Source organism: Macrosteles quadrilineatus, unplaced genomic scaffold, assembly GCF_028750875.1.
Source record: "Macrosteles quadrilineatus isolate MER2022 unplaced genomic scaffold, UCM_ALF_1.0 Scaffold_4__1_contigs__length_99947679, whole genome shotgun sequence".
Lineage (NCBI taxonomy): Eukaryota > Metazoa > Arthropoda > Insecta > Hemiptera > Cicadellidae > Macrosteles > Macrosteles quadrilineatus.
Genome location: NW_026542597.1, coordinates 56658697 through 56686521, shown reverse-complemented (window position 1 = coordinate 56686521; position 27825 = coordinate 56658697). Strand labels below are relative to the sequence as shown.

Sequence of the window (27825 nt, the reverse complement as noted above, 5' to 3'; positions counted from 1 at the left end):
CGCACATGCGCGCTGATTGGTTTCCCGCCACGCCGCACCGCTGCCACCTCACAGCTGTTCTATCTCCCTCTCTCTCACTCCACTCTGCTGACACGAGTCGCGCGCCTGATCGTCGGCGTTTCTTCTCGTTTTGTTGTTGTGGCTGATCATAACCTTGCTTGTGGTCTCTTCACTTCGCGTTGACCAATTCGGCAATTCAGGTAAGCGTGGTTTTCGTAAAAGCTACATAAATTGTTTGAAACACAAATTATTGTTGAGGTTAAGCACGAAATTGTCGATTGAGTTTTGGTTGGATATGAAAATTGGTTTTTGATTAGCTCGCTTTTAAAACTGCCTCCCATTGACTAGCTAGTTTCCTCATTTGCAGCGGGAAATTTGAATAGATTATTGTTAATTGATCTTATAGTTTTAATTTAAACTATAAAACAAAACGGTGTAAAATTATATTTTGTCATTGTCTGTTATTGAAAAGCCTTGCACAAGATTATTAATCACAAATGCACTTTTTTGTTTCATGTTAAAATATATATTTTACATATTTTGTCCATCTTTCTAATAGTTTGTAACATAACCTTGGTTAAGACTAAAATTTCTGAAATCTCCTTTTATTCTAGACAGCGTTTGCCTTGCCTACCTTTGGTTTGAGAATTATTTGTGATATTTATTAGGCTATATATTTTTTAGAAATTTTACATAAATTTATGAATAACTACTGTAGGCTACTGGTAGTTTGAACAAAGTCATGACAGCTAAGATATTTGATACCTCTATATTAAATTATGTTTACAATTATATGTGCCCCAACTAAAACTAGCCTAGTTGAAAAAATCATTATTCATATTTTTATTTAAAGTATATACAGTAATATAATATTTTAGAGTCTTGGTAACACATACTGTTAAAAATATAACCCCAACTACCATAAACACAAAGTTAGTTGTCAACATTTATTTTACGTCTCGTTTCTGCTCATACGCTAAACAAGTTTCCTTTTTCATTAATTAAAGCTCTGCACTTATTTAATAAAACCCTATGCTTTATTCTTAATCATTTTAAAAAATTTTAAAGTGATTACAGTATGAAGATTTCTATTGTTAGTTTCATAGTTGTAGTTGAGTGCCAGTTTTAGTTAGGAAAGAAACCCTCTTATCTTGTATTAATTTTACCAATTAACATGTCAATTAAAAAATAACTGCACCCAATATTGTTATCATTTTTAGACAAGTGTTATCAATTGCCATTTGCTCTTTGTTGGCCTTCTACATTTTAGGCTGACATTAGAATCATTTTCTTATCAGAGCCTTATCTTTGGACCAGACACATTGCATAATTTGTGTAAGACAATGGATTATTTAATGACAAAATTAAATCCCAACAATTATCAGATAAACAATGAAATGTCACACCTGTTCAAAAATGTGTAGGCTTAAACAGCCTGTAGTTTGGATTCAACTATTTATTATATGTGCATTTTGCTGTAGATTTGGGTGAGTTTTACTTTTTTTGACTGAAACCCTGTTTAGACTCAATGTCTTCAATTCAATCAATTCTATTAGTTGCTAACAAGTTATTTTATTCACTCAAAACTACCATTGTCAGGCAATTTGTCATAGTTAACCTGTAAACTAAGCTGTTAATCAAGTTTTTCAAAATCGTTTGTAATAAAAAAAATGTACAAATTAGATTAACAAAATACTGTATGATTTTCTCAATAAATAAATATAGTCTACATAGGAAAAAACATTGTTTTGATGAAGTATAGGGGCTTGAAAAGAAATAAAGATTTTTGAAAGTTATAACAAGTTTGAATAGCTTTATCATGGCTGTTGTAGTGTGACATTTGTCAAGAACTGTATTTTACTTTTTGGTTAAAGAAATGTCTTGAATGCCGCCTACTTACTATGTTTCATTATTATTATTTATTTAATTAATACAATTTAGTTTTTGATAATTTCTTCTAATATTTTTAGGAACATGTGTGGCATTTGGGCACTGTTTGGCGTGTCCACGGACAGTGTCGAGCACACAGACAGATCTTTTGCCAAGATCAAACATCGAGGCCCTGACGCCTGGAAGATCCAATATGACAACAAAGTCAAGGTAAGATAGTCTTGTTCATTTTAAGATTAGTTACGTCAAAGAGATAATAAATTGACAAATTTTATAGATGTTCTTAAAAACAGTGAAATTAGAAAATGGTTTTAAAAACAAAAATGTTTAATTTAAGATTTCTTGATGACCCTCCTAAAATATAAAGTATTGGGGGACAGGCCCTTGCTCGGTTGTGGTTAATTTGGTTAAATGGTATAAGTAGTTTACGCAATGATCGTGTAAAGTTAGTGTTAATGACACAAGTAGAAAATTTAGAAATTTTTTTTTTAGAAAATTTTTTCTTGGCGAGTGCCTTAACAACTTCTACGAGTGTCGTTAACACTATTTACGCGAGTTGCGTACACTACTTTACCTACGACCGGTTCTTAATTACTAATAATCGCCACTCAAAACTTCTCAGAGAGGTTATGCTTTAGTTTATAACCTCTCATTGCCACTGACATTGATGCAACGACTCATTGTACCAATCGCCAATTGCACCAATCATTAACAATTAAATTTGTAAAAAGCTGATTAGTTGAAGTTCGAAGAATTACAATTTTACTTCTCTCTCAATCCTTGAAGCTCATTGGTCCGTTACCCGTGTTGTTATGTAATATAAATTTGTCTTAAACTACATATTCTAGAGGACAAAGTGCGTGCTTTTGTGATTAATAAGAACAAAGTAAACTGTTTGATGCTAAATGAGAGTAAGCATTTACATTGGTAGAATAAACTCACAAAAAGTTATTTATTATTGAACTAAACAAATTTCTTAGATTATTGTTTCATCAATTATTTCTACAAAAGGTCCTAACATTTGAATATACAGCATAAAAATGTTTCCATGAAAGCTGTAGGCCTACTGTAACCATTGACTTTTGGATCTACTGAAGTTTCATCAACAGTCAAGGCTGTTACCTACCAAATTTATCCATGTTACTGACAACTGTTACAGTTGTTTTTATCATATAATTTCCTAGTCTGATCTAGTCTACTATAATTATAATTGTTATGTGGTTGCAGTGTGCCTGTCTCGGCTTCATGCGTCTCACCATCATTGACAATGTGTATGGTATGCAGCCTATGATCCTACACAACTACCCCCACCTCACCCTGCTGTGCAACGGGGAGTTGTACAACTACAAGAGGGTGAGACACTAGCTTCCGTACTAGGATCGTAGGAATTTGGTTGTATTAATAAAAGTTACATCACTGGATTTTAAGTATTATAGATTACAAATGCAGTAGATTTTTTCTTTAATTTTCCTATATACATCCATCTCATTAAGCTCATAGATGTTTTTATTTATATAAAATCATAGATATTAATACTTTGACGATGTTCTAAATGCACTGTGCTTAGGAAAATAGTTTATATACCAACTCTTAAGAAAATTTAATATCTCATTCAGTTAAAGTTCACATTATGTTAAAATGTACTAAAATATTTTGAGATTAATTCGTATTTTAACGTGAAAAAATAACAATAAATATTTTTCCTTTAAATAGGTACTTTTAACATTAGATTATTTAAAAAAATTCAATTTTTAACTCCATTTATTTTTTGTAAAAAAGTTTGAAAAATTGAATTTTGATAAACAAACCAATGCTTCTTTACTATTGCAAGGTTTATCTGTGTGAAATTATTAAGAAGCAAATTAAATCTCATTGCAAGATCAGCCAGCAAATGAGCAGAAACTAGATCCAGTCGCTGATCCAGCATTCTTAGGGTTGTCACTTCTGATAAACTAACATGATTCAAGATTCAAGTTAAGCTTGCAGTATCCGTGTTAAAATATCCACATCTACGTTGTGGTGTTGACTATCTTCAAGTCAGCCCATTTATCATGTGTAGACATAAAACTAAAAGAGAGATATTTCTTTAAAGACCAAGCAGCACATTTTTTCACTGTGCTTTGTGTACAGTAAATTGGTGTACCCTCCTCTTACATTCAATACATTTTTCATATTTTTTAAGCATTTGAACACTGGAGACAGTTGATTGTAAACTAATTATCCTCTGAATTTATTGAAAATAAGAGAAGTAATTGAATGCCAAAGGTGATAAAGTAAAAGTCAGAATACTTTTTAGATGAAAGCTAGTTAGTACAATAATTTGCATCAAAACGACATACTATTCTTATTTCGTATCAGAGCTTTATAAGAGGTTATAAAAACTAATATTGCTGGTTGCAGTAACATAAGGATACCACCTGAAAGAGTATTCAAAATAATTTTTTCACTGTTTTCAGGCTACACAAACATTTGTTTAGCAAAATCACAAATGAAAAACAGTAACATGTATAAATTCAGAACGTTTGTCAACACTGATGTAAAATATATTTGATCCAACGATTTTTCTTTTCAGCTGGGTGAACATTTCAAATTTGAGTACGAGACTCGCTGTGACGTCGAGTGCATAACTCATCTGTTTGCCACTCGAGGTATCGAGTTTTGTGTGCAGCACTTGGACGGAGTCTTCGGCTTCGTGCTTGTCGACAGCAAAACACAGCGAGTGTACGTCGGCCGTGATCCCTTTGGAGTCAGGCCTCTTTTTCGCATCAAATCAGACGTCGGCATCGTAGGATTCTGTTCTGAGGCGAAAGGTACATCTTTAAATTGCCCTTGTGTAAATTATGGTCATTCTTATTCTGGATTTCTACTTTTCAAACCTATAAACATAAAGCCTTCATATACAGATGTGTCAGAATGTTTTACAATAACTACTTTTTGTTTTGGAGATTACACTTTTATGATGGCAATACATTTATATTTCACATTCAATCCATCCAAGTCAAATCTAAAAAATGTGAATGAATTTTTTCAGAAAGTTATTACATAAGAAAGGCAACTTTTATTATTTGAACATCCTGTCAGGCTGTCAAACACATATAGTTTTAAGATATAAAAATGCTGTATGTAATGTGTCATTTGAAGCGATCCATATTTAGATAATATGAGCAATAATGGATAAAAAAAATTTGATCTTTCAAGACACCACAACAGCACATGCATCGATGGTTCTTTTTTCATCTCTTATTTTTTATTAGAGTTATTTTTTCTTGACTTTACTGTCCTTCAAAGATTCATGAGATAAGCGAATCACATAAAATGCACATGATCGGCTGATTCATTGACATCTAACACCTGGCTATCAAGAGTGTCAAGTGAAGCTGAAAACTCAGTACCAAGGTCAGCCTTCTAACAAGGGCAATGCTGTCAAACTGGCTGTATTAAATCTTCGCTAAAATTGTTTTGGGAACACATTCCATGCAACTTGATTTTAATAATTGCTTTACGTACCATAGTCTTAAAGAAATATTTTTAATGCTAAGTCTGTAATATAAGCTCTTATATCCCATATCATTAATAAAATATATCTCTTAGGGAATCTGTTTCACTAAGAGAAAGGTATTATTACTTTAAATTCCCAAGTTCTTAGGTGTAAAATATTTATGTATTTTTTTTACCAAACACAACACGTAAACAAAAATAACACTTTGATTTAATGATTCTTCTAATGTTTCTATTGCAATCGTAAGTTGTAACATAAAGTTGACAAACATTTCACTCAACAACACAAATTACCTTTCATCATCCGAATCTTGATTATTCCACAAATTTAAAGTAGACACAAACTAATACGCATTAAACATCATATTATACAAAATAAGCTATGGTTGACGTGTCTGAACCTTCTCATCAACCATTACTGTGCCTCAAATTTATCATATTTCTCATCATGGTTGCAGGTTTGATGAGCCTGTCCAGCAAGATGAACGGAGGCAAGTGGACGGTAGAACAGTTTCCACCTGGACACTTTGCCGAGTACCAACTGAACAAGGATGGAACAGCAACCCTACTGAGGGAACAGCGCTACTACAGCCTCGGTGCCGCACCTGCCTTCCAGACACTGGTGCCTTACTCAGGTAAGAGAACTGCTCCTCAACTACATCTGGATGACTCTTTCTTCATCCACCTATTAGTGTGCCTTCATTAACTTGGTGATGATTTAAAGTTTACATGGTTATTGCAGACATTTTCCATCTTACATTATTAAAACGGAAGCACAACAACATTTCAGGACCAGGAATCCCTGTTGTGGTGGGAAGAACCTAGTAAATAAATATAAATTTGAGTACGCAAACACATAATCAAGCAGCACTGAGAAATATAATTCTGTAGCTGAAAATGACAAATTAATGTTTCATGCTCAATTTTTCGGCAGTAAAATACAAATAAGAAAAAGTAGTGGAAAAACAACGCTGTCCTCTTAACATCAGGTTACAAAGGCACAATTTCAGGACTCAAGTTGCAGCATTGTTTTTTTACTTGTGTTTGTTAACTTCCTTTTCAACTTTTTGATTACTATTCACATTTGTTTGTTTTCAGTTAAACTGTGTTTTCTGGCGCTGTTTGGTTTGTATAATAAAGAAAAAAATTCTTTTACTGGAGAGAGGCCTTCAAACATAAATATAGATAATATTCTACTCATCAAAGAGATCATAGACCTACAGTTTATAGCTACTACTGTACCAGTATGTTGCTAAAAGTTGTCGGTGATAAGCAAGATGTAAGCAGATGAAGTCCTTTGGTCTAACCACTAGACCAGTCAATTGCCATTAGGGCTAGTTTGTCTAGTGATATTTTTAGGTTTTAGATCCCATCCTAGCTAAACACAGGAGTCAGAATCCAGATCCCGTAATGCTATGAAAATTATGTTGTAATAATCAGTAAAGGAAATCATCTGTAAAAGTCTTTCAAACAGGTAAACTAAAATGTGTGAAACCTTTTTCTGAAACATTTTAACAGAATGCAATTCAAACTGATTGAATCCATCCTATGCAATTCTCATTAAATGTATTTCCTGTTGCAGAGCTCAGTGAGATGGACATTCACGGCAACATTCGCAAGCTGCTCACAGCCGCAGTACAGAAGAGACTGATGGCTGAGAGGAGGATTGGATGTTTCCTCTCTGGAGGTCTCGACTCTAGTCTCGTGGCTGCCTTGGTTGTTAAACTGGCCAAGGAAGCTAACCTACCATACAAAATTCAGGTGAGATACAAACATAATTAGAATATTTTGGATTGTTATTTATTTAAAAAATAGTATGGAAGAAAACAAAAAAAACATAGCCAGTTAAAAAAAAAATAGAGAATTGGACTGGTCACACCTAGTCGGTGGGAATAGGTGATGTAAAACTTGCATTTGTAAAATATATTTGATTATTATACTGAGGTTTTCTGAAACATTTAGAAAATTGATTACATTATACAAGGGCCATTTTTTTCAACCTCTGATCACAACCTCCAATCGCTCCGTGCAGACCCTATGCGGGCAGAATAAAGCTGGTAAGATTTCATTTAACCAGTTAATCCTTACTCACAAATTTTTATTCATTTTAGAGTTGGATGTGAACCGTATTTATCACAGAAATCGATAAAAAAGACTACTGTACATTCTCATCTGATAGCAATAGATTTTATATAAAATAATTTATGAATCATTTCCAACAACAAATAATATTTCAAGAAAACCCTCTCTTCCACAGACGTTCGCCATAGGTATGGGCGAGAGCCCCGACATCTTGGCCGCACGTAAGGTCGCACAACACATTGGGTCTGAACACCACGAGATCTCCTTCTCACCCGAGGACATAGCTGAGGCCCTCGACCATGTAATCTACTCCCTGGAGACCGCGGATATCACAACTGTACGAGCATCTGTCGGTTAGTTACCAAAAACTTTAGATAAATATACTTCTTTGACAATCTTTTAATAATGTTTTTAAAAAGTAATTTTCCTTTTTTTGTATATTTACAGCATGCATTGATCACAAACAATATACCTTATAGATAGTAAACTGTCACTTATAGTGGTTTGGAATAACCAGTTATCAGGGATATTCTTTAGCTTAAAGTGAAAATTCTATACCTATTAAATTAAAATTGTGGAATAACAAATATTTTCTCTTAGTGACCTACTTTTTCATCAGTAGATTTGATAGTTTTTAAGGTAAATTAAGTTAGGAGTGATGCAGCTCCTATTGCTTATTCCTCTACATTCTTTGTATTCTTTCTTTTCATATTGCTGTTGTATTAGACTAAGAAGGTTTCAAGCAAAGCTTGTTAACTACTAAAATATTTTTCTGGCACCCGGGGTATTCATAAGAGGTAGAAACAGTAGGAATGCCAACAACATTCTATAGAATAATTCTATAGAATAATTAATTATTAAAACTCATTTTAAGTAAACTCAACCAAAAACTATTTATTTACAAAAACTAAACAAATAATGTAAACAAACCAAAATGCAGATGATTCATACTTCATAACTCAGCTGGTAACAATAATCCTACATTTCTCCCCACCCAATTTAGGCTGAGTTTCCGAAACTATGTACATCATCATTTTCAGTTTCCATTTGCATTTTCCATTGAGGTGGATCAGTTGCACCTTCTCTTGCTCTCAGCTGGTCAGCGTGTTTTCTCTTTACATCTCCCCCAACTACAACTGTGTACGACAGCTCTCCCGTCCTTTCTTGTACTGTTCCTGGTCTCCAGCCCTTCTTCGTTTCATTTTGAACCCACACTTCTTGTTTGGCAGAAAACTCCTTTGGTTTGGATTTTAAGTCGTGGTAGTACTTCTGTCGCCACACTTGATTTTCTATTCTCTCTCTGCTATTACACCTCCACCTATCCAAAGCTGTTGGTAATCTTCTACCATAGAAAAGGACTGATGGTGGTTGTCCTGTGGTCTTTTGTGGGGTGTTTCGATACGCAAGCAACACTTGTAAAAGTGCAAGTGATGAACTGAGACCTTCTTGTTTGCAAGCACTATATCGACTCTTGAAGGTTCTGATAATCCTCTCCACTAAACCATTGGTTTTTGGATGATACGGCGCTGATGTGACATGACATATGTTATTGTTCTTACAAAAAGTCTTAAACTCATGGGACGTGAATGGGGTGCCATTATCGGATACAATTTTTTTAGGAATACCATACCTCGAAAACCAAGTCCTTAATCTATTTACAAGAGCAGCAGTTGTCGTACGGTCCATAACTTCGATCTCAACCCATTTTGAGTAAGCATCGATTCCTACTAACCAGAATCGGTTGTCAAATGGACCTGCGAAGTCGAGATGAATTCTCTCCCAAGGATCACTTGGCACATTCCAAGGATATAGAGGCACTTCTGTGTCAAATGATCGGTTACTCTGGCAAGGGTGGCATCTACGGACATAAACCTCAACATCCTTATTCAGATTAGGCCACCAAACATAATACCTTGATAGGGATCTCATGGCCTCTATTCCAGGATGTCCTTTGTGGAGTTCTTTCAATACATTTTCTCTCAAAATCTGTGGCACCACAATTCATCCTAATCGCATGATTATGCCGTTTTCTAATGTCAGCTCTTCTCTCTTATTCCAATATGGTTTCATAGATGATGGCAAGCTTTCTGTATCTTTTGGCCAACCATGCTCCAGGTAGTCTGTAAGTTTCTTCATATTTGGGTCTTTCTTATACTCTCTTACAAGTTCATGATTTTGATAAACTACGTCAATTTTCTCCTGAACCAATGCTCGAATCTCTCTCTCATCTGGATCTAATACTTCTTGTGTCTTGAGTGAAAACCGAGACAAAAAATCAGCCACACAATTATCCTGTCCCTTGATGTACTGGATCTCAAAATCATACTCCATTAAATACAAAGCCCAACGAACCAAGCGGTTGTTTACTACTTTGGTAAGATCTCTATGCATTCCAAATATTCTTTCAAGTGGCTTGTCCCATATAGCACAAATATGTATTATATAGGTATCAGATAGGTATCCATGAAACTTAGGATATGTATTTTTAACGTTGCAATACCTATATGATACCTTTTAAATACCTATCTAGTAAGTGAAAATGTCCATCTCAAATACTATTTAGGTATCATCAATACATATCAAATATGTACCTGTATTGTGAATCCGTGGATTAGTTTAAGTTATGTTTGGTTTTCCTGCTCTAAATTAAGTTTTAAGTTAATAAATGTAGAATAAATAAAGAGTTAAAATTGTATCAACTTTCTTTCTTTAGTATTAGTTTATTTACATTCAATTATTTCCATGGAAACCAAAATTAAAACCAGCTGTCTCAGCACACTCCCACATCATTAGTTAGTTGTTCTGGGCCCCTTTTTTCTTTCCGGAATTCACGTCAGAGACTTCAATGGGATACAACAAGTTAATAGGTCTGGTGATGTATTTCCCAGATCCTAACTTTAATTTGGCACTTCTTACGTTTCCATCAGCACTGACGTTAAGGACTTCTATTTTCCCAAGTCGCCATGTCCCTCTGGGTAATGTGTCGTGAACATGAACTACATCACCAACTTGTGGATGTTGGGTTGACAGAATTCTTCCTTGTTTGATATTATGTTGAGTTCTCTCCCTTAAACTCAACAGATAGTCTTTCTTCCAAATCTTCCAAAAGCTATTTAAGTTGTTGGTTCCCTTTTTCCACATCTTTAATAAGTCCGATTCAGTCACTTTAGAAATAAACTCCATGTCGTTTTCTTGACATTCAGTCGTAGTAAGGCAGATTTCAATCGAAGGTCCCATCTTGAAGTCATTCTTAGTTATTCGGGAAAGTGAAGTTCAAAGTTGGAAGTTGTAAAAATTTTGAGTAAAGAAGTTAAGTTTAGAAAGTTGTAAAAAGTTAAAGCAGGAAACCACGCTCTGCTACCATATTGTGAATCCGTGGATTAGTTTAAGTTATGTTTGGTTTTCCTGCTCTAAATTAAGTTTTAAGTTAATAAATGTAGAATAAATAAAGAGTTAAAATTGTATCAACTTTCTTTCTTTAGTATTAGTTTATTTACATTCAATTATTTCCATGGAAACCAAAATTAAAACCAGCTGTCTCAGCACAACCTGTTACCTGATAGAAGCCTATATGATACCTACCTTATAGGTAAAAAAAAAACAAATTTCAAATGTTATTTAGGTACTTATTTGGTATCATGCATGTATCAAGTATGTATGCTAAAACCCTGAAAAATATTATTCACCTGGTTTTTGATTCAAAACTAGCACTGTGCTGAAGAATTTCCTGAAAACGTTAAGGTAGAAACTAGTTAATTCTATCTGTACACACATAAAAATACAATATTTATAAGAATTAAAATTATTGTTTTTTCTATCATTCACTTTTAGCAAATTTCCCTATAGTAGTCTATTACCGTAGGTGGCACAGTAAGACCTAGGCCCGGGACCGATTTACTTTTTCATTTTGATGTTCCCGGGGGCCAAAAACACCATTCATTCAAATTTATATATATATATATATATACATATATAAAAATTTGAACGAATGGTGTTTTCCGTGAACGAATGCGTCCGTGAACGCGACACAATAGCTTGAGTAATTTGTGTCCGATTTAGATTAAATTTGGTTTAAAGTTGTAAGGCGGGATAAACTTGAATAAGTTCGGGAATCAGCATGATCGGACCATGGGAACGGGATTGTATAGGGTAAAAAATGGTGTTCGAATTTTTGACCCTCAAAACACAAAATTTCCCAATTTCTTTCTAGACCTCTTTAAAGAGCTTAAAAATATAAAATAATTTTGTTTATCAAAATGTTTTTAAAGGGTTATTGGTAACGGAGAAATTTTTTTTAAAATGTAAATTTCAATTTCCTGTTATTTTTATGGAGAATATTGTAAAATGTTGTAGTTTGCGTGATTATGAATATATTTTTATCAAACTTGGCAAATTTATTCATTTCATACTAAGCTATTTACAGTAATATTTTACAAAAAATACACTTTATTAGTTTCCTTATTGCAGCAATCCTAGGTAGTCATTATAAACCTAATGTCATTAAAATAGCCTTAATAAAAAATCAATTCAGACAAATAGAAATTGCTTAGTGGCAGGTTTGCTGCGGTGGGGGTTTTTATGTCAAACTGTTTAAACAATCTGGGGGATTTACTGAAAAAATTATTATTACTTTATTCAATAATTCTGCTAATTATTAGAACTAATAACTAACAGTACCTTAACACAACTTCTTAACACTGACAATATTTAAGTTTATATTATTTGAGTCGACATTCAAGATTTAAATATATAGGGAACTGTACGTTCAGTGCAATTTAAATTTAAAGATAAAAATAAAACAGAAGGTTTAAAATTCTGCACTGCATTAAATAGTCTGTATTAATAAAAGTTAATTAAAAAAATATTTGATAAATTAAAGTCAGAGGTCCAACAAGAAAATCGCATTACAATTTAAACAATTTATTAAAACACATTTAAAATATACAATCTTCAACAGTCTACACAAACTCATCGTTTCTCTCTTCTAGTATCGAAGAATTAAATGATCCTTTAGCCTCGCTATCGGGTCCCTCAGCATCAGGTCCCAATGTCATGTCGCTACCATCAGGTAATGGTCTGAAATAAAAATAGAGAAGATTTAAGTTACACTAACATACAACAACCCATGAATCAACCACTTAGTAAAGATAAGTTATAAAAACAATCAAATGGAGGCTTCTCCCTAAGAGTGAAGGAGAAAAGAGCACCTTCGACTAAATGTAAGGTTCAAAGAGTGAGCAGGGCCCAAAATTTACACTCACAATATTCACTAATTTCCATGGCACTTGACACATGTTTATATTTTTTAGAGCTTTTTTGATCCTGAGATGCCACAATTATTCCACTTAACCCAATGGCCTACTTCGACGAGTTGTTCTTGTCCAGCTGCCTGGATGCTACAGAGCACTTTGACGAGGTACTCTTGTCACGCGACGGTGCTAGTAATTTCGGCTTTTTCCAATAGGTAGCAGCACGAACTGGGTCACTTTATGGTAATAAAAATCAAGCTATTATTCCTATCTCCTGGTTTAACCCATAGATCACCAGGTAGAAACCCTTGCCGACAGACCGCCACCGCCCACCACTGCTCGAGCGAACATCATTACCGCAACGATACGTAGTACAGCCATCGGTCTCGGTAGTGTAGTGGATAGCGCACCGGGCTGATAATTCGTAGGTAGCCGGTTCGAAACCTACTGCAGGCATTAACTTTTTGACTCGATTTTTTTCATTATCAGCAAGTTTGGTTGGTTTGGTTAGGTTATGATAGCCTAGTTTAATTTTATAATAAAAAAATTATTAATTTATTTTGAGACATTTATAATTTTATTTTATGAACAGAATTATTTTTGTTATTAGTAAACCTTCATTCGATATTTTCATTATCATTTGGTTTGGTTAGGTTATGACAGTTCAATTAATTTAAATTTAACCTAGAAACAATACATTTTGACAGCGACAGTAATAGAGACACCAATTTCCCACAAACAGTTCGGCTATGCACGGTATGACACGTTAACCCTCACCCGGAGGGTTTACTGAAACCTAGTTTAAACAGAGAAATTATTTTAGGGAAAGTGAATCTGAGGTTGAACTAAAGTTTAAACCACGATCAGAGTTTAACTTGATTTGGGGAAAGCGGCCCTTAGCCAAATAAAGTGGTCTATTACTAAACCATTATAGCTAGCCTTTAGTATTTTGACTAAAAGAATAAAGAACAAAAAATATAATTTTCCTTAAAAAGAAATCGAGAAAAACACTCAAACCTCACTTATATGAAAACATTGACTACAAATATTGGGTTTTATTTTTATAAAAATTAATTTTGTTATGAAACACACTCAAAAGAGCTTCAAAATGTACAATAGGATGAAAAGATTAGGCCTACATACGTGGGATTTAAAGTCAATGCCAGAATAATCAATTATGCAATTACACTGTAATATTAACATCTAAGGTTATGGAATATATCTTAGAATAGGCCTATCAGTTTACTGCCACACCGAATTCAACCTAGTTCAGTGGTTCATGTGAACTGGAGGATCTAGCCCAACACAGTCTGAAGTAGGCATATGTCCTTTATTCAGTCGAAGCGGCTGCTTTAAGCAACTTATGTGAAATGTACTTCCAGGGTTAAGTCAGTTATGAGGGAAAATAGCTTACATAGATTTGTCAATTTATGGCAATTAAGTAAATAATTATTTGGTAAGAGTGTAAGCCAGGCCCAACATTATTACGCGTTACGCCTACCCGATAGTTAAACATTATGTCCAAGGGAAGTTGGCGCGCCCCCTGTCTGCATCCCCCACTGTAGGCCAATGGATTAAGCCTAATTTGAGACCTAAGTTAGGTTTACACTAGCATTGAAAAGTTCTACACTCACAAACTTGTCGTTTCTCACTTCTTGTATCAAAGAATTAAATGATTCTTCAGCCTCGCTATCGTGTCCCTCACTATCAATAGGTTACACTGTCCGGTCACTAATCTTCAGGTAACGGTCTGAAATAAAAATAGAGAAAAAACAAAAACACATGAACCACTTAGTTAAGATAGTTATAAAACAATCAAAGGAGGTTTCTCCTTACGAGTGAAAGAGAAAACCACCTTCAACCAAATGTAATGTTAAGGTTCAACACTAACAATATTCACTAATTTGCATGGCATTTGACACATATTGTTTTGTTTTAAGATCTTTTTTGATCCTGAGGTGAAAAATCCTAAGTTTAACATACGGTAGTGTAGGGGAAAACTTCTTACATTTTTAGATCTATTTGGATTAAAAAAAAAAGATCGTAGGGTCTAAAAATATAAAAACTAGAACCGAACTTAACAAACAATATTTGTCGAGCATAACAAAAAAAAAATTAATTAATCAAGTTTCAAAAATTAATTAATATCGTACGCAAAATTGGCTAAAACTTAACACTTCCCAGGATTTTCGTAATTTAGTTGATCGGTTGGAGAAAAACTCTACTTAAAAAATGTCTTTGCATTGCTTGTTAACTTGATCAATTTTACTAATTTATTTAGGCCTATTGAAAATGGGAATGACTAGTTAATTTAAGTTTCCTCATCTTTGAGGGTATTTTTTTGAGGTGAACAGTTAATGTGTTGAGAGTGTAGGTTAGTATTATTAATGAACTGTGAGGTGTAGTCATTACAAATTACAAAGTAACTTAGTGCTGACTTTTTTGAGTCATTAACCTACTGTAGCCCAACGGCCATTGGAAATGTTATTTTTTAAACAGCTAAGCAAGACTTCTAAACCTTGTTCCGATATAGGTTGGTGTATAATAAGCCTATGACTAACTTAAACGTTGCTGGGAGTGATAAGTGAATGTTGAAATGAAACGCTTTATTAAAATGCACACGCACATAAAGAGCAATAAGTTTAACTTAGGCTTCGTGATAACAAAAACAATATAACTTACAACTTATTTGATGATTTAGTTTTCCTACACGATCCGTAAGTTATTCTTTCTGTTTTAATATCTTCAAACGCAAATTACAAATGAAGAACTAACCTTGTTTTGGCAAAAATAATAGGGATTAGGAAATGAAACTAGCCTATTCTAAACTAACTTAACTAATCACACTGGCTATAGGCTACGTTTTTTAGCGTTTCAAAATTCATTTTGATAACAGAAAAGGCATATAGGAAATAGGCTTTCAAAGGGAATTTTTAAATGTTACAGCAAGTTTGGTTGGTCCTTACTTATTGTAGCCTTACCTAAAAAACTAATTTAAAAGCATAAGTTAATCAAGATAGGTTATGATAACTTAGGTTACTTCCAGGTGTAACGTATGCATGAGTTTTGGCTCAATCTAACATTAGAGTGACATTTTCTTAGGCAAACTTAGGCCTACATAGGCTACTTACATAAATATACTGTAACTTAATGTAACTTAGCCCTATCAGATGCAGTTCCATAAGTGACCCGCAGAACAATCGAATGGATGTATCGATTTAAAGATTTCATTTGGTTATAGTTAATATAGGCTGCACTTTACTTTACGTCCTACACTCATTCGTATGAAACTATCGATTGTTCGATCAATTGATATAACTTATCGAACAATCGATATATCGATCGATATTTTCATTCGAATGAGTGTAGGACGTAAAGTAAAGTGCAGCCTTAATATAACCTAGGTTAACCTATAGGCCTACCCCTACCTAATCCAATGAAATATTCAATAAGCTATATTAAGAAAAAATTTGATATATTTATTTGGTTGTTCTGCGGGACAGTTATGAAACTACAGCCAGGCTAAGTAGGCCTATCCTATCATGATATTTTAATAGGCTAAGTTAACTTAAATGGCTCAACTTACATCACACTAACTTAGCAATCAATGTCCTGAACCCTACCTAAAATGTAACAATTCATATTCCTTCTGTGTTAAAATCTTCAAACGCATTTAAATTACAAATTAAGAACCAGGCCTAACCTTGTTCTGGCAAAAATGGGTAGGCCTACACTTCCATAACTTATGTGTTGGCACAAAAAACGAATGAAAATATCGATCCATATAGGCTATCGATTATTTGATATATCGTTTGGTTAGTTAGGTAAGGTTAAACACTTTATCTAAATCTTTGTCGCTGCTCTTATCTTGTTTTTAAGCTATGTGTCTCAACTCTATGTAAACTTATTTTACCATATAAAATTCTTGACTTGTCCTAACTTATTGCATTATCTGTATGCTTAAAGGAATAAATATATATTGTCTATTGTCAAACGATAGGCTATATTGAATTAAACTATTGATCGAATAACTTAGTCAATATTACTCATTCGGTTGATTGTGCCAACAGATATGGAAGTGTACCCGCAAAAATTAGGAAATGAAACTAATAAGTTAGCATTCTAAATTCTAACACAACCCAAACTAAGTTAATAGGCCCTAAATAGCTCATTCCCTATAGGGCTAAGTTATGGGAAATTCGCTAACTTAAAAGTACGGTACATTGAAAAAGGAGTTGATTTCTAGCCTAGCCTCCCTAGGTCCAAAACACAGCCAAAACGATAGTAGTACAGTAAAAATATGTTTTGACCCAAAAAAAATTAGCACAACCGGGGAATTTGGTACAGATGTTGGGTGTACCTTCCTTTTGAACATACGAAAAGTCCCCTAAAATTGAAGCTGTGCTACGGCCGCCATATTGGAAAATGGCGGCATATTTCTGTATTTTTCGCTATAGTGACTTTATTATTAGAGATACAGGAAAAAGCTAAATATACAAAATGTAGGTCATCTAAAAATACACATTTTTTGTATTTACCATCTTTCTCTAAACCCAACGGCTTTTGAGTTATTTGTTATTAAGTATATTTAGTTTTTTATTTTTGTCAAAAATAGGCGAAACACATGGAAATTGGCCGTTACTTTCAAGGATTATGATAATTTATCCTATTTAGTTAAATAGTGTGATACTATAAAATCTAAAAATTTAAGCTTATTTTATGAGTAAAACAACCCCGCCACAGCAAACCTGCAGACTCAGCAAATTTCCATTTGATTGGATGTTTTATTAAAAAATGTATATAAATAAAATTAGGTTCAACAGGTACCTAGGTTTGCTGCTACAGGAAGGTTATTATAGTGTGTGTGTTTTTTTTTTTTAATATCAATACCTTGCTATAAAATAACTAATTTTCCAAGTTTGATCAAAATATATCTATAAACAAGCAAACTGCAACAGTTAACTAATTCATAAGAATAGCATGGGAGTTTTAAATTTACAATAAACAAATTTGAATATACAAATTTTGGTTGTGTTTACTAAAAAGATGGCGATTATTCGTCACGATTAGAATATTAACCAAATGGGTTTTCAAAAGGAGATGGAGCCTGTTATTTAAGTAATATTAATTCGTACCAAGCACCGAAAATATTGTATGCAGTAAGGTAATCTACCATATTTTGTAAAGTACGCAATAGTCATATTAATATTTTATCTTAATTTTTTATCCATTTAATAGTTAACATTTTAGTATTTTGATGGCACCACCACACTAACTAACTATACTTGACATCCCATTGTAAATTTGGAAGGGTGTTTTTCTTGTCTTGTTTATGTTGGTGACTAATTGAGCATGGTATAGTTAGTTTTATTTATCAAAAATCGGTGAAACCCATCGCAATCAACGGTTACTTTCAAGGTTTACGACAACTATTCATCCCACTTAGTTGATATCAGAGTGATAGTGGTAGTGTCATCAAAATATTAAAATGTTAATTTATTAAATGGGTACAAATGAGTATAAAATATTAATATGACTATTGCGTAGTTTACAAAATATGGTTGATTTCCTCACTCCATACAATATTTCCGATACTTGGTACGAGTTAATATTACAGTACTTAAATTACTTGCTTCATCTCCTTTTGAAAACCCCTTCGGTTAGTATTCGAATCGTGACGAATAATCGCCATATTTTTAGTAAACACAACCAAAATTTGTATATTTAAATTTGTAAATTGTAAATATTAAGCTACCATGCTATTATTATGAATTAGTTAACTGTTGCAGTTTGTTTGTTTATAGGTTTATTATGATCAAACTTGGAAAATTAATTATTTTATACTAAGTTATTGATATTTTACTAAAAAAACACACTATAATAACCTACCTGTAGCAGCAAACCTAGATACCTGTTGAATCTGATTTTATTTAAATACAATTAATAAGTTAAAACATCTAATCAAAAGGAAATTTGCTGAGTCTGCAGGTTTGCTGTGGCGGGGTTGTTTTACTCATAAAATAAGCTTAAATTTTTAGATTTTATAGTATCACACTATTTAACTAAATAGGATAAATTATCATAATCCTTGAAAGTAACGGTCAATTTCCATGTGTTTCGCCTATTTTTGACAAAAATAAAAAACTAAATATACTTAATAACAAATAACTCAAAAGCCGTTGGGTTTAGAGAAAGATGGTAAATACAAAAAATGTGTATTTTTAGATGACCTACATTTTGTATATTTAGCTTTTTCCTGTATCTCTAATAATAAAGTCACTATAGCGAAAAATACAGAAATATGCCGCCATTTTCCAATATGGCGGCCGTAGCACAGCTTCAATTTTAAGGGACTTTTAGTATGTTCAAAAGGAAGGTACACCCAACATCTGTACCAAATTCCCCGGTTGTGCTAATTTTTTTTAGGTTTATGGAATTTTTCTCTTATTTTTACTGCACTATAGGCCTACCAATGATACATTAACACTTTAACCTAGGCTACAAAAGGCCTAGGTTGTACACTTAACAACATTGCTTTTGAATGTAAATCCAATGTAAATAAAATTTTTAGCGATTAAGTGTGTTAAGTTGTGACTGTTTGTTGCCAAATAACTTAGGTTTATCACTTTAACTTATCAATTATCAATTATCAATTATTTAAGATGGGGACGCCACTATGTGCGTATTTTAACCCAAATATGAGTGAAGGATGAGTGTAGGATGAGTGGCGCGATCTTGTAGTCTTGTTAGTGACTAAGGCCGACATGTTCCTTAGACACAGCTGTTAATTAATAGCCCATAACTTACAGCTAATGGCAACTAAGGGACCTACAGTTTATTGTGGAATCCGAACCACATTTTTTCCTCGTAATTAACGAATTGGTCTAATTATTTAGGATAGTACTGCGGATAGTCGTAGTACTCACTAGTGCGGACGTTAATCCACACCAGGTAGCATCGCATCCACAGTGCATCCCTATAATTATCCACAATTCGTGACCTCCTAGTAGCTGGATTACAGGACGACGCCACCCGTCCCAGTCCTTATTAGTTAGGTGTAGGCCTACATACCCGGCTTTGTTTCATTATTATATAGCCTGACTTATAAACCGATCAAATATATTAACATATTATTAAAACCTAGCGAAGTTACAGCTACAGCATTATCTTAAATTTTAAGCTTTATTTGATTTGTATCATTGTATCTGCCAGCCTACGAACTGGACCTTAGCCTGAGTAGTTCATGCCGTTCATGGAATTTCCTAAAACGTTGTTTTATTTAACTAACTTAGGCTACTTCTGTAATATTTCAATAATTGACTTACCTCATCATTATCTACAGACAATTTTCCACTTCCTGTTCACACAATAAACAACACTCACTGAGTGAGAACTAAAATGATAACTTATGTAAATTAAAAAATTAGGTAAACAAAAACAAACACCCCGGCTTCTGTCAGGATCGGATAGAAAAAAATGGCGAATGGCGGCGTCGGCGTCGCCCTTCTCTAATGTTTCACTCCACTACTCCCAGCAGTCCCAGAGCTCACCGGTTGAAAGCCCGATGCATTGTGGGATTGAGTTTTCAATTCCTTTAAGGTATTCTACACATATTCATTAGGTATCCTCAATCTAGGTATCATATAGGTATCCATAATAGGTATCAAGTAGGTCAACGAGACTTTCGTGCTATATGGGGTGGTCCGTCCTCACCTTGAAATGTCTTCCACTGAGGTATTGTCTAAACTTCTTCACGGCAAAAACTAACGCCAGTGCTTCCTTGTCAACTGTAGCATACCTTTTTTCTGCTTCCGTTAGTGTCCTCGAGGCGTACATGACTGGCCTTTCCGTTCCATCCGGCATCAAATGTAACAGCACTGAACCCACCCCTTGTTCACTAGCATCACATTCAACAATGATCGTCTTTGATATGTCGTATGGGACTAATGTCTTCTCTAATGACAGGATATTCTTCAACTTTTCGAACGTAGTTTGTTCGGTGTCAGTCCATTTCCATTTAGTCTTCGTACCAGTCAGCTTATGCAAGCTCGAAGCGATCGCATGAAGATTAGGTATGTACCTTTCATAAAAATTTAGTGCCCCTAGAAAAGCTCGTAATTCTTTCACGTTTCTTGGCCTTGGTGCGTGTCTTATGGTTTCAACTTTGTCTTCGGAGGGATGAATACCATTCCCATCTATTGTATGACCTAAATACTTTACAGACTTCTGAAAGAACTTACATTTTGACAGTTTTGCTCTTATTCCACTTGATTCTAGCCGCCTCAAAACTTCTCTAAGAGTGGTTATATGGGTGGTCGTATCCTTACTAGAAATGATTATATCATCAAGTAGAACTCCAACATTAAGTCCTTTTAGCAAACTTTCCATGTACCTTTGAAATTTTGCTGGACTTGAGGAAAGACCAAAAGGCAACCTTTTGTAGCGAAAGTAACCTACATGAGTTGCTATTGTAAGATACTTTTGTGACTCAGGGTGTACTTTCATTTGCAAGTACGCGTCTCGAAGATCTATGACTGAAAATATCTTTCCATCAGTTAATTTGGAAGTCAAGTCATCAAAGGTCGGCAAGAGGTGTCTCTCCGGAACTATGTTTGGATTCAAGGTTGTACGAAAATCGCCACAGATTCTGACTCTACCTCCACCCTTGTCTACGTTGACAGTTGGGGTACTCCATTCTATCGGTGTTTCGGAAGGATCCACTGCTTCCAAAACTCCTTCCTGTACTAATCGCCGTAATTCTCTCTCCACTGCCTCCCTTAAGGGGAATGGAACTCGTCGTGCCCCGTAAGATACAGGTTTTTTTCCACTTTTTAGATGGATAACTTCATTAGAGTCAGATATCGTTCCTAGCTCATCACGAAAGAGTTCAGAAAACTCCTGAGTTAATGTCACAACTTCTTTTTGTAACTCTTTTCTACAACTTTCTTCATTCTTGCCTGTCTCTTTACTATTTGTCTTTCCATTATCAATACGCCTAACCCTTACTTCCCTAGGCAAACTAAGATTGAAAGCTACACTCCACGGCAACCCAAACAATGGAACATCATCTTCTAGTAATACAATAACTGGCAATCGCTTAGTACGATTACGTAAAGTAACGTCCACAAAAGCCTTACCCATGACTTCTAGCTTATTTTTCCCATAGCCAGTGATTACATCAGACGTCTTTTTTAGAGATTCACCACTTGAATTGATCTTATCCCAAAGAGACAAACTTACAGCACTTACCCGAGCTCCTGAATCAAACTCCATTCTAACATTATACCCGTTCAATTCTACATCTATCGTAGCTCTGGGAACCTTACTCTTGACAGACCTAATTTGTGTTCCGCTAACATCAATATCAGAACTACACTCATCATCGTAAGTTTGATCACAAGAATCATCTACTTTTCTCAAATTACCATCTGTTCTCTTGAAAAAATTATGTTTACTTTTGCACATTCTTGCGAAGTGGCCTCTCCTTGAACATTTCTTGCACACAGCAGAAATAGCAGGACACCTATCTTCACTAGGGTCATGTGTAAACCCACATCTATAACACCTATTGAAGCCAATAGATTTCTGTACCTCTGGTTTCCTCTTTTCCTTACTGTCACTTACTTTAAGAATCTCATTTTTACACGAATGTTTGGAAACTTCTTCTCTCGCTCGTTCCATAGATTGAGCTAACTCTAGTACTACTGTTGACTTAACACGCTCACCTCGGTTATTAACTCCCTCGGGCCATCTTTGTCTGACTTCGACTTCAAATTCTGGACAGTTGCTTCCTACTGCAAACCTATCTCGTACTCGTTCATCTAAGCTATCTCCATATTTACAACTTCTAGCTAAAGACTTCAATCTGTTATAAAACAAAATAAATGTCTCACCATCTTTTCTTATTGCTCTTTCGAACTCAAACCTTGTTGCAAAAAGGGTCCTTGTAGGCTTGAACAACCGGTTGGCTTCCTCTTTGACTTCGTCGTAGGTGCACTCCTCCCAGGCCCTTGGATACATCTGGTCCGACAGTGCCCTGAGGTGCTCCTCTCCGATATTTGCCAATAGAAGATCTCGCCGAGCCGCTTGTTCTTCTGTGTTAGCACCACCCAGTCCCTTAACTCTGCAGGTCAACTCAAAACGAGCTATGTAGTCTTCCCACAATTGTTCACTATTATACTCTTTAAATGAAAATCTGCTCATTCTATCTTGTATGCAAGACATGTTACTACAGTCAATTACACTCCTATACTGAGACTGGTCTGTTTTCCTCGGCATTTTCTCGTCGCCAATATAGAATAATTAATTATTAAAACTCATTTTAAGTAAACTCAACCAAAAACTATTTATTTACAAAAACTAAACAAATAATGTAAACAAACCAAAATGCAGATGATTCATACTTCATAACTCAGCTGGTAACAATAATCCTACACATTCAAAATTCTCATTCTGTAGGCATGTACCTGATCTCCCGATACGTCAAGACACAGACAGACACGACAGTGGTGATGAGTGGGGAGGGGGCAGACGAGCTGGCGCAAGGATACATCTACTTTAGAGACGCGCCCAGTGCTGAGGAGGGACATCGTGAGAGTCTACGCCTGCTGCATGACATACACAAGTATGACGGATTGCGAGCTGACCGGACTACCTCAGCACACAGGTTAGTAGGGTTGTTGCAATGTAAGTTAATTAAGGACACTTAAGTTTACTGTTCGGACTTGTATTAATTTTAGCTAACGTATAATGCCAATGGTATAGATACAAGATAAACAATGTAGCAGAACAATGTTTTGTTGATTTGTTTGTATATGTTCAGTCTAGAACTGCGAGTCCCGTTCCTAGACCTGCAGTTTACACAGTACTACCTGAGTCTTCCCGGTGAACTGAGACAGCCGCAGAAAGGCGTAGAGAAACATCTGTTGCGTAGTGCCTTCAACAACACAGGGCTGCTCCCGGACAACATCCTGTGGAGGCACAAGGAGGCTTTCAGGTCAGTCTCAACATTAGATTACATTTAGATGACACCGACACACTTTGGAGGATAGATTTTGATAGACACAGCGATTTTAAATTGTGACATTAAAAATTTACACTGAAGGTCTGAAACTCTTGGTATGTTGACCCTACTACCATCAACTTCACGTTTAGTTGCAAAATCTTTTTTTTATGTAAGTTTCATGTTTAACTAATTATATGACGTGGCACAGTAAACCTCACCAACAGTCTATCTTGACATAAGGCTTAGCATATACTTTATTTATATACGTTCAATTTGTCTTTGAAGTATGTTTGAACATAAATTCTGTATTTGCTGTATTGCAAATGAGATCATTGCTTGGCTTTTTGATCTAACGCTTTCTCTGGCTCCTCTAATTATCCAACCTTTTTCATCTCTTGACCATGGTTTGGTTTCTTACCCAACAAGTGGGTGGTTCTATTGTATAGGCTAGAGATTTTGTCTGAGGTGCCAGTAACTCGATTTATCCTAAGCACAATTTGTTTGTCTTTTGTTTGAACATAGGTATTTATTTAGTATACTTAAAACTTTTACAGAAAAATTTAGAAACTGTAAAATGTAGTTTACGATTGTTTCTGTCTGCAGTGATGGTGTTGCTAGTATCAAAAAGTCGCTGTTCCAAGTCATTCAAGAGTTGGTGGAAGAGAAAGTCTCAGATGAAAGTCTACAGAAGGCCTCAGCCAAATACCCCCACTGCACACCTAAGACAAAAGAGGCTCTTTATTACAGGTTTGTTTTTGGCATTTACTTTTAGATTACGTACACTAACTTATTGACTAATTGGTAATAATTAACATTTTAACTTCACCCACAGTTTAAATTGTGAACTTGTTATCAAATCATAAGGTTTAACAACAGTTTTTCGTTTTCAATATTTAGAGTAAATGAGCATTAAAATTTTTGTTCTATCTAATATATAAAATTCTCGTGTCACAGTGTTTGTCTGCAAACTCCTCCGGAACGACTTCACCGATCGTTATGAAATTTGGTGTGTAAATTCTGTAGGTATGCGAATCGGACGCAAACTATTTCCCGTTTCGAAATTCTTAAAAGGGCTCCGCCCCAGTGGCTCTGGAGTTTCCCATGTTAACCTTATGAGAAATGGAATTAATGAATCTTAACAGCTGTTTCAATTAAACAAGTTGGTTCTGTTCTATGATGTTCAATAGCATTAAAGTTACAAGGATTACCAACAGGGTGCAGCACTATTATTTCTTTTACATTTATGACAACAGCTAATTTGCAACCAAAAGGTGAGTGAGCGTAGCGAACGAACTTCAACCTGGAGGCGAGTTAGCGTAGCGAACGAGCTAACCTGAAGGCAAGTGAGCGCAGCGAACGAGCTCCAACCTAAAGGTGAGTGAGCGTAGCGAACGAGCTCCAACCCAAAGGTGAGTGAGCGTAGCGAACGAACTTCAACCTGGAGGCGAGTTAGTGTGGCGAACGAGCTAACCTGAAGGCAAGTGAGCACAGCGAACGAGCTCCAACCTAAAGGTGAGTGAGCGTAGCGAACGAGCTCCAACCCAAAGGTGAGTGAGCGTAGCGAACGAACTTCAACCAGGACGTGATTGAGCGATGCGAACGAGATCATCTTGAAAATTAAACGTAACGGTACTTTCTTTCCATCGGTCTGTCTTAGGGGAAACCTATAACTTAGGCGATACGAAGTTCGCCGGGTCAGCTAGTATTCCTATATAAATGGCAGTTGTACTAAACATTTAACACTGAGCTTAAGGCGAGTTTACATTAATTCGAGCTCGCATACAAGTACAGCTCGCTTTCCTCCTCGAATAAGTGTCCACCACAAGTCTACTTGCATACTAGCATAGACAAAAAGAATGAAATATAGACTGTCAGCCGTGCTGCGGTTGCCATGGTTACCATAGGTTCCGGCGCACACCGCTGTAGTTTACGTAGCGCGTACGCCGTAACTACCATGGTGCTCCAAGTGGTGTGCGCCAGAACCTATGAAAACCGCAGCACAGCTGACGGTCTATATTTCATTCTTTTTGTCTATGATACTAGCATGTGGAAGTGGAATGCGAGTACAAATGACATTTTGTCGTTTGAGTTACTTTCCAGCATGTTGGGAAATTCTCGCACAGGATGTCTTTGTGAAACCCAGTAATAGTTTGTGAAAACGTAGGTGTGGTAGAAAAGGAATATATCTGTTTGTTTATAGCTTTTGTGTTTACTGTTCAGTGGTACTGTGTAGTGTGCTGTGGCTACTAAGTTTATCGATGATGTATGTTAAATTTCATATTTTTTTTATTTCCACAGACCACCAAAACACCTTCTTCAATAATTTCTATTATACATTTCTACATAGTTCTTGAATAAGTTCACTATTTATACATACCTACTAAACATAAACATATACACAGCGATCACATAAGACCAATGTGATCGCTGATTATGAATACTTATCTTTCACCATACAACTACATCACTCGCGACTGCTACTATTATTCCAGTATCAGCTACAATGCAAACGCTGCTGGAATTCGATCCATCGTTCGACACTGGAATAGTAACTCATTCGCTATTCAAGTTAATGGAATGCGAGCTTGAACTAATGTAAACGTGCCTTTAGAAGTTAGATTCATCAAACAAATAATGTTTGTATGGTTTTAGTTTGTGTTTATATTTTTGTACATTGTTATCTAGAATTTTGGTTTGAATAAGTTCTTTACCATATATCTGTAAGTCAATAAAAATGCTCACCATGTTTCGATTGACTTCTTCTAAATGCAGTCACTTCTCTGCTTTAAATCCTTAGTTAAGCTTCAAAAACCTTAAAAAATGAAGATTTTCCACAATGAGTGAATTTTAAGCTATATTCATTCTATTGAGAGGAAAGGTGCAAATTTTGAAAATTTCAATTGGAACAGCTAGATCAGTCAATTAATTGACTGGGAGACTGAAACAACAGCTTGTTGTTGACGAGCAATAGCGGGTGAGTTAGCTTGACTGCATAACTCAGATAAATCAGCACTAATTTTAGTTAGAAGTGATACTGATTTTTCTTTGTATGATAACTTAACCTGTATTTAAGTATGGCAATCAATTAAAGTTAGTTTTTTGTTTTCAGGGAAGTGTTTGAGAAGCACTATGCGGGCCAGATTGAGTGGCTCATGCCGTACTTCTGGATGCCTAAGTGGACGGATGTCACCGACCCTTCCGCTCGATTCATTAAACATTACGCTGCTGAAGATAAGGCTTGATCTGACAATAAAATATTACTTGTTATTCTGTTTTAGAAAATTACCTTGCCCTTAGTCAATTTATATTTAGCGAATTTACCATTTAGGGAATAAGCTATTACCATTTGTCTCATGGTAAGGCCTCCAAGACCGATTTATTTTGTTTTGATGTCCACAGAAGCCAAAAACACAACCCAATCCAATTGATATAGCCTATATATATATGTATTGTGTGTTCGTTAGCACAATAACTCGAGTAAACATGTATGCCTTTATTCAAACAAGTTTGAAAACCAGATCAGTCTATGGGAACATGGTTTTATGGAGTAAAAACTGGATTTTCCCCATATTTTATCCCAAAATAAAATTTTGCAATTTCTTTCCAAACTGTTTTGTAAAATTTAAAAAAGCAAATAATCTAGTCTTTTGAAGCGTTGTTGTACGCTTAATGGTTCTGGAGAAAATTTTAAAAATGCTAAATTAAAAATCTTCATGTTTTTATCATGAAGAAGAAGAATAAATAAGCTGTTGTAGTGTGATTGTTTAGGCATTAACTTATTCAATTAAAAACGATGTTTGAACTTTTTTTTAGAGTTCTGGGATAGTTAAAAGGGTTTTTAAAATATACAAACACTTTTTCTTTTGTGGAAGAACGTTCAGTTTAGAATGATTTGTTACTACCTCTTCAAATCCTAAAAAATAATTTTGCATTTGTGTTATCATAATAGTTGAAAACATTATTGTAATGAAAAATTTTAAAATTGATTTCCAACAAAACTTAAGTATTGGGTTTAATCTAAATAATCTTTTCTATTAGTTTTCTCAGTTTCTGCATGTAACCTATGTTTTAGACAGGACCGGATACAGTCTTGTCTATAAG

At 34.9% G+C, this 27825-nt stretch overlaps 1 protein-coding gene across 3 annotated transcripts; it reads left to right on the top strand.

The window, feature by feature from the left end:
- Window positions 1-66: 66 nt before the first annotated feature.
- LOC128991886 (asparagine synthetase [glutamine-hydrolyzing]-like) lies at window positions 67-26991 on the top strand. Of its 3 annotated transcripts, none has more exons than XM_054415144.1 (11): window positions 67-200; window positions 1971-2100; window positions 3118-3243; window positions 4463-4700; window positions 5847-6023; window positions 6971-7149; window positions 7646-7823; window positions 23178-23385; window positions 23542-23715; window positions 24328-24471; window positions 26834-26991. In XM_054415144.1, exons 2-11 carry the CDS (start codon window positions 1975-1977, stop codon window positions 26964-26966), a joined length of 1683 nt encoding a protein of 560 aa, XP_054271119.1. In that variant the 5' UTR covers window positions 67-200; window positions 1971-1974; the 3' UTR covers window positions 26967-26991. The 3 variants fall into 3 exon arrangements, with proteins under 3 accessions (XP_054271119.1, XP_054271120.1, XP_054271118.1); XM_054415145.1 differs by having other exon boundaries at window positions 69-190; window positions 1969-2100; XM_054415143.1 differs by lacking the exon at window positions 67-200 and adding an exon at window positions 1395-1487.
- The last annotated feature ends 834 nt before the right edge of the window (window positions 26992-27825 follow it).

Excerpts from the sequence above, each read along its gene's own strand:
- LOC128991886 (XM_054415143.1), top strand. The coding sequence starts at position 1,417 with ATGTGTAGGCTTAAACAGCCTGTAGTTTGGATTCAACTATTTATTATA. Across the intron at positions 7,824-23,177 it reads AACTGTACGAGCATCTGTCG|GCATGTACCTGATCTCCCGA; the intron begins GTTAGTTACCAA and ends CTCATTCTGTAG. Across the intron at positions 23,386-23,541 it reads CGGACTACCTCAGCACACAG|TCTAGAACTGCGAGTCCCGT; the intron begins GTTAGTAGGGTT and ends GTATATGTTCAG.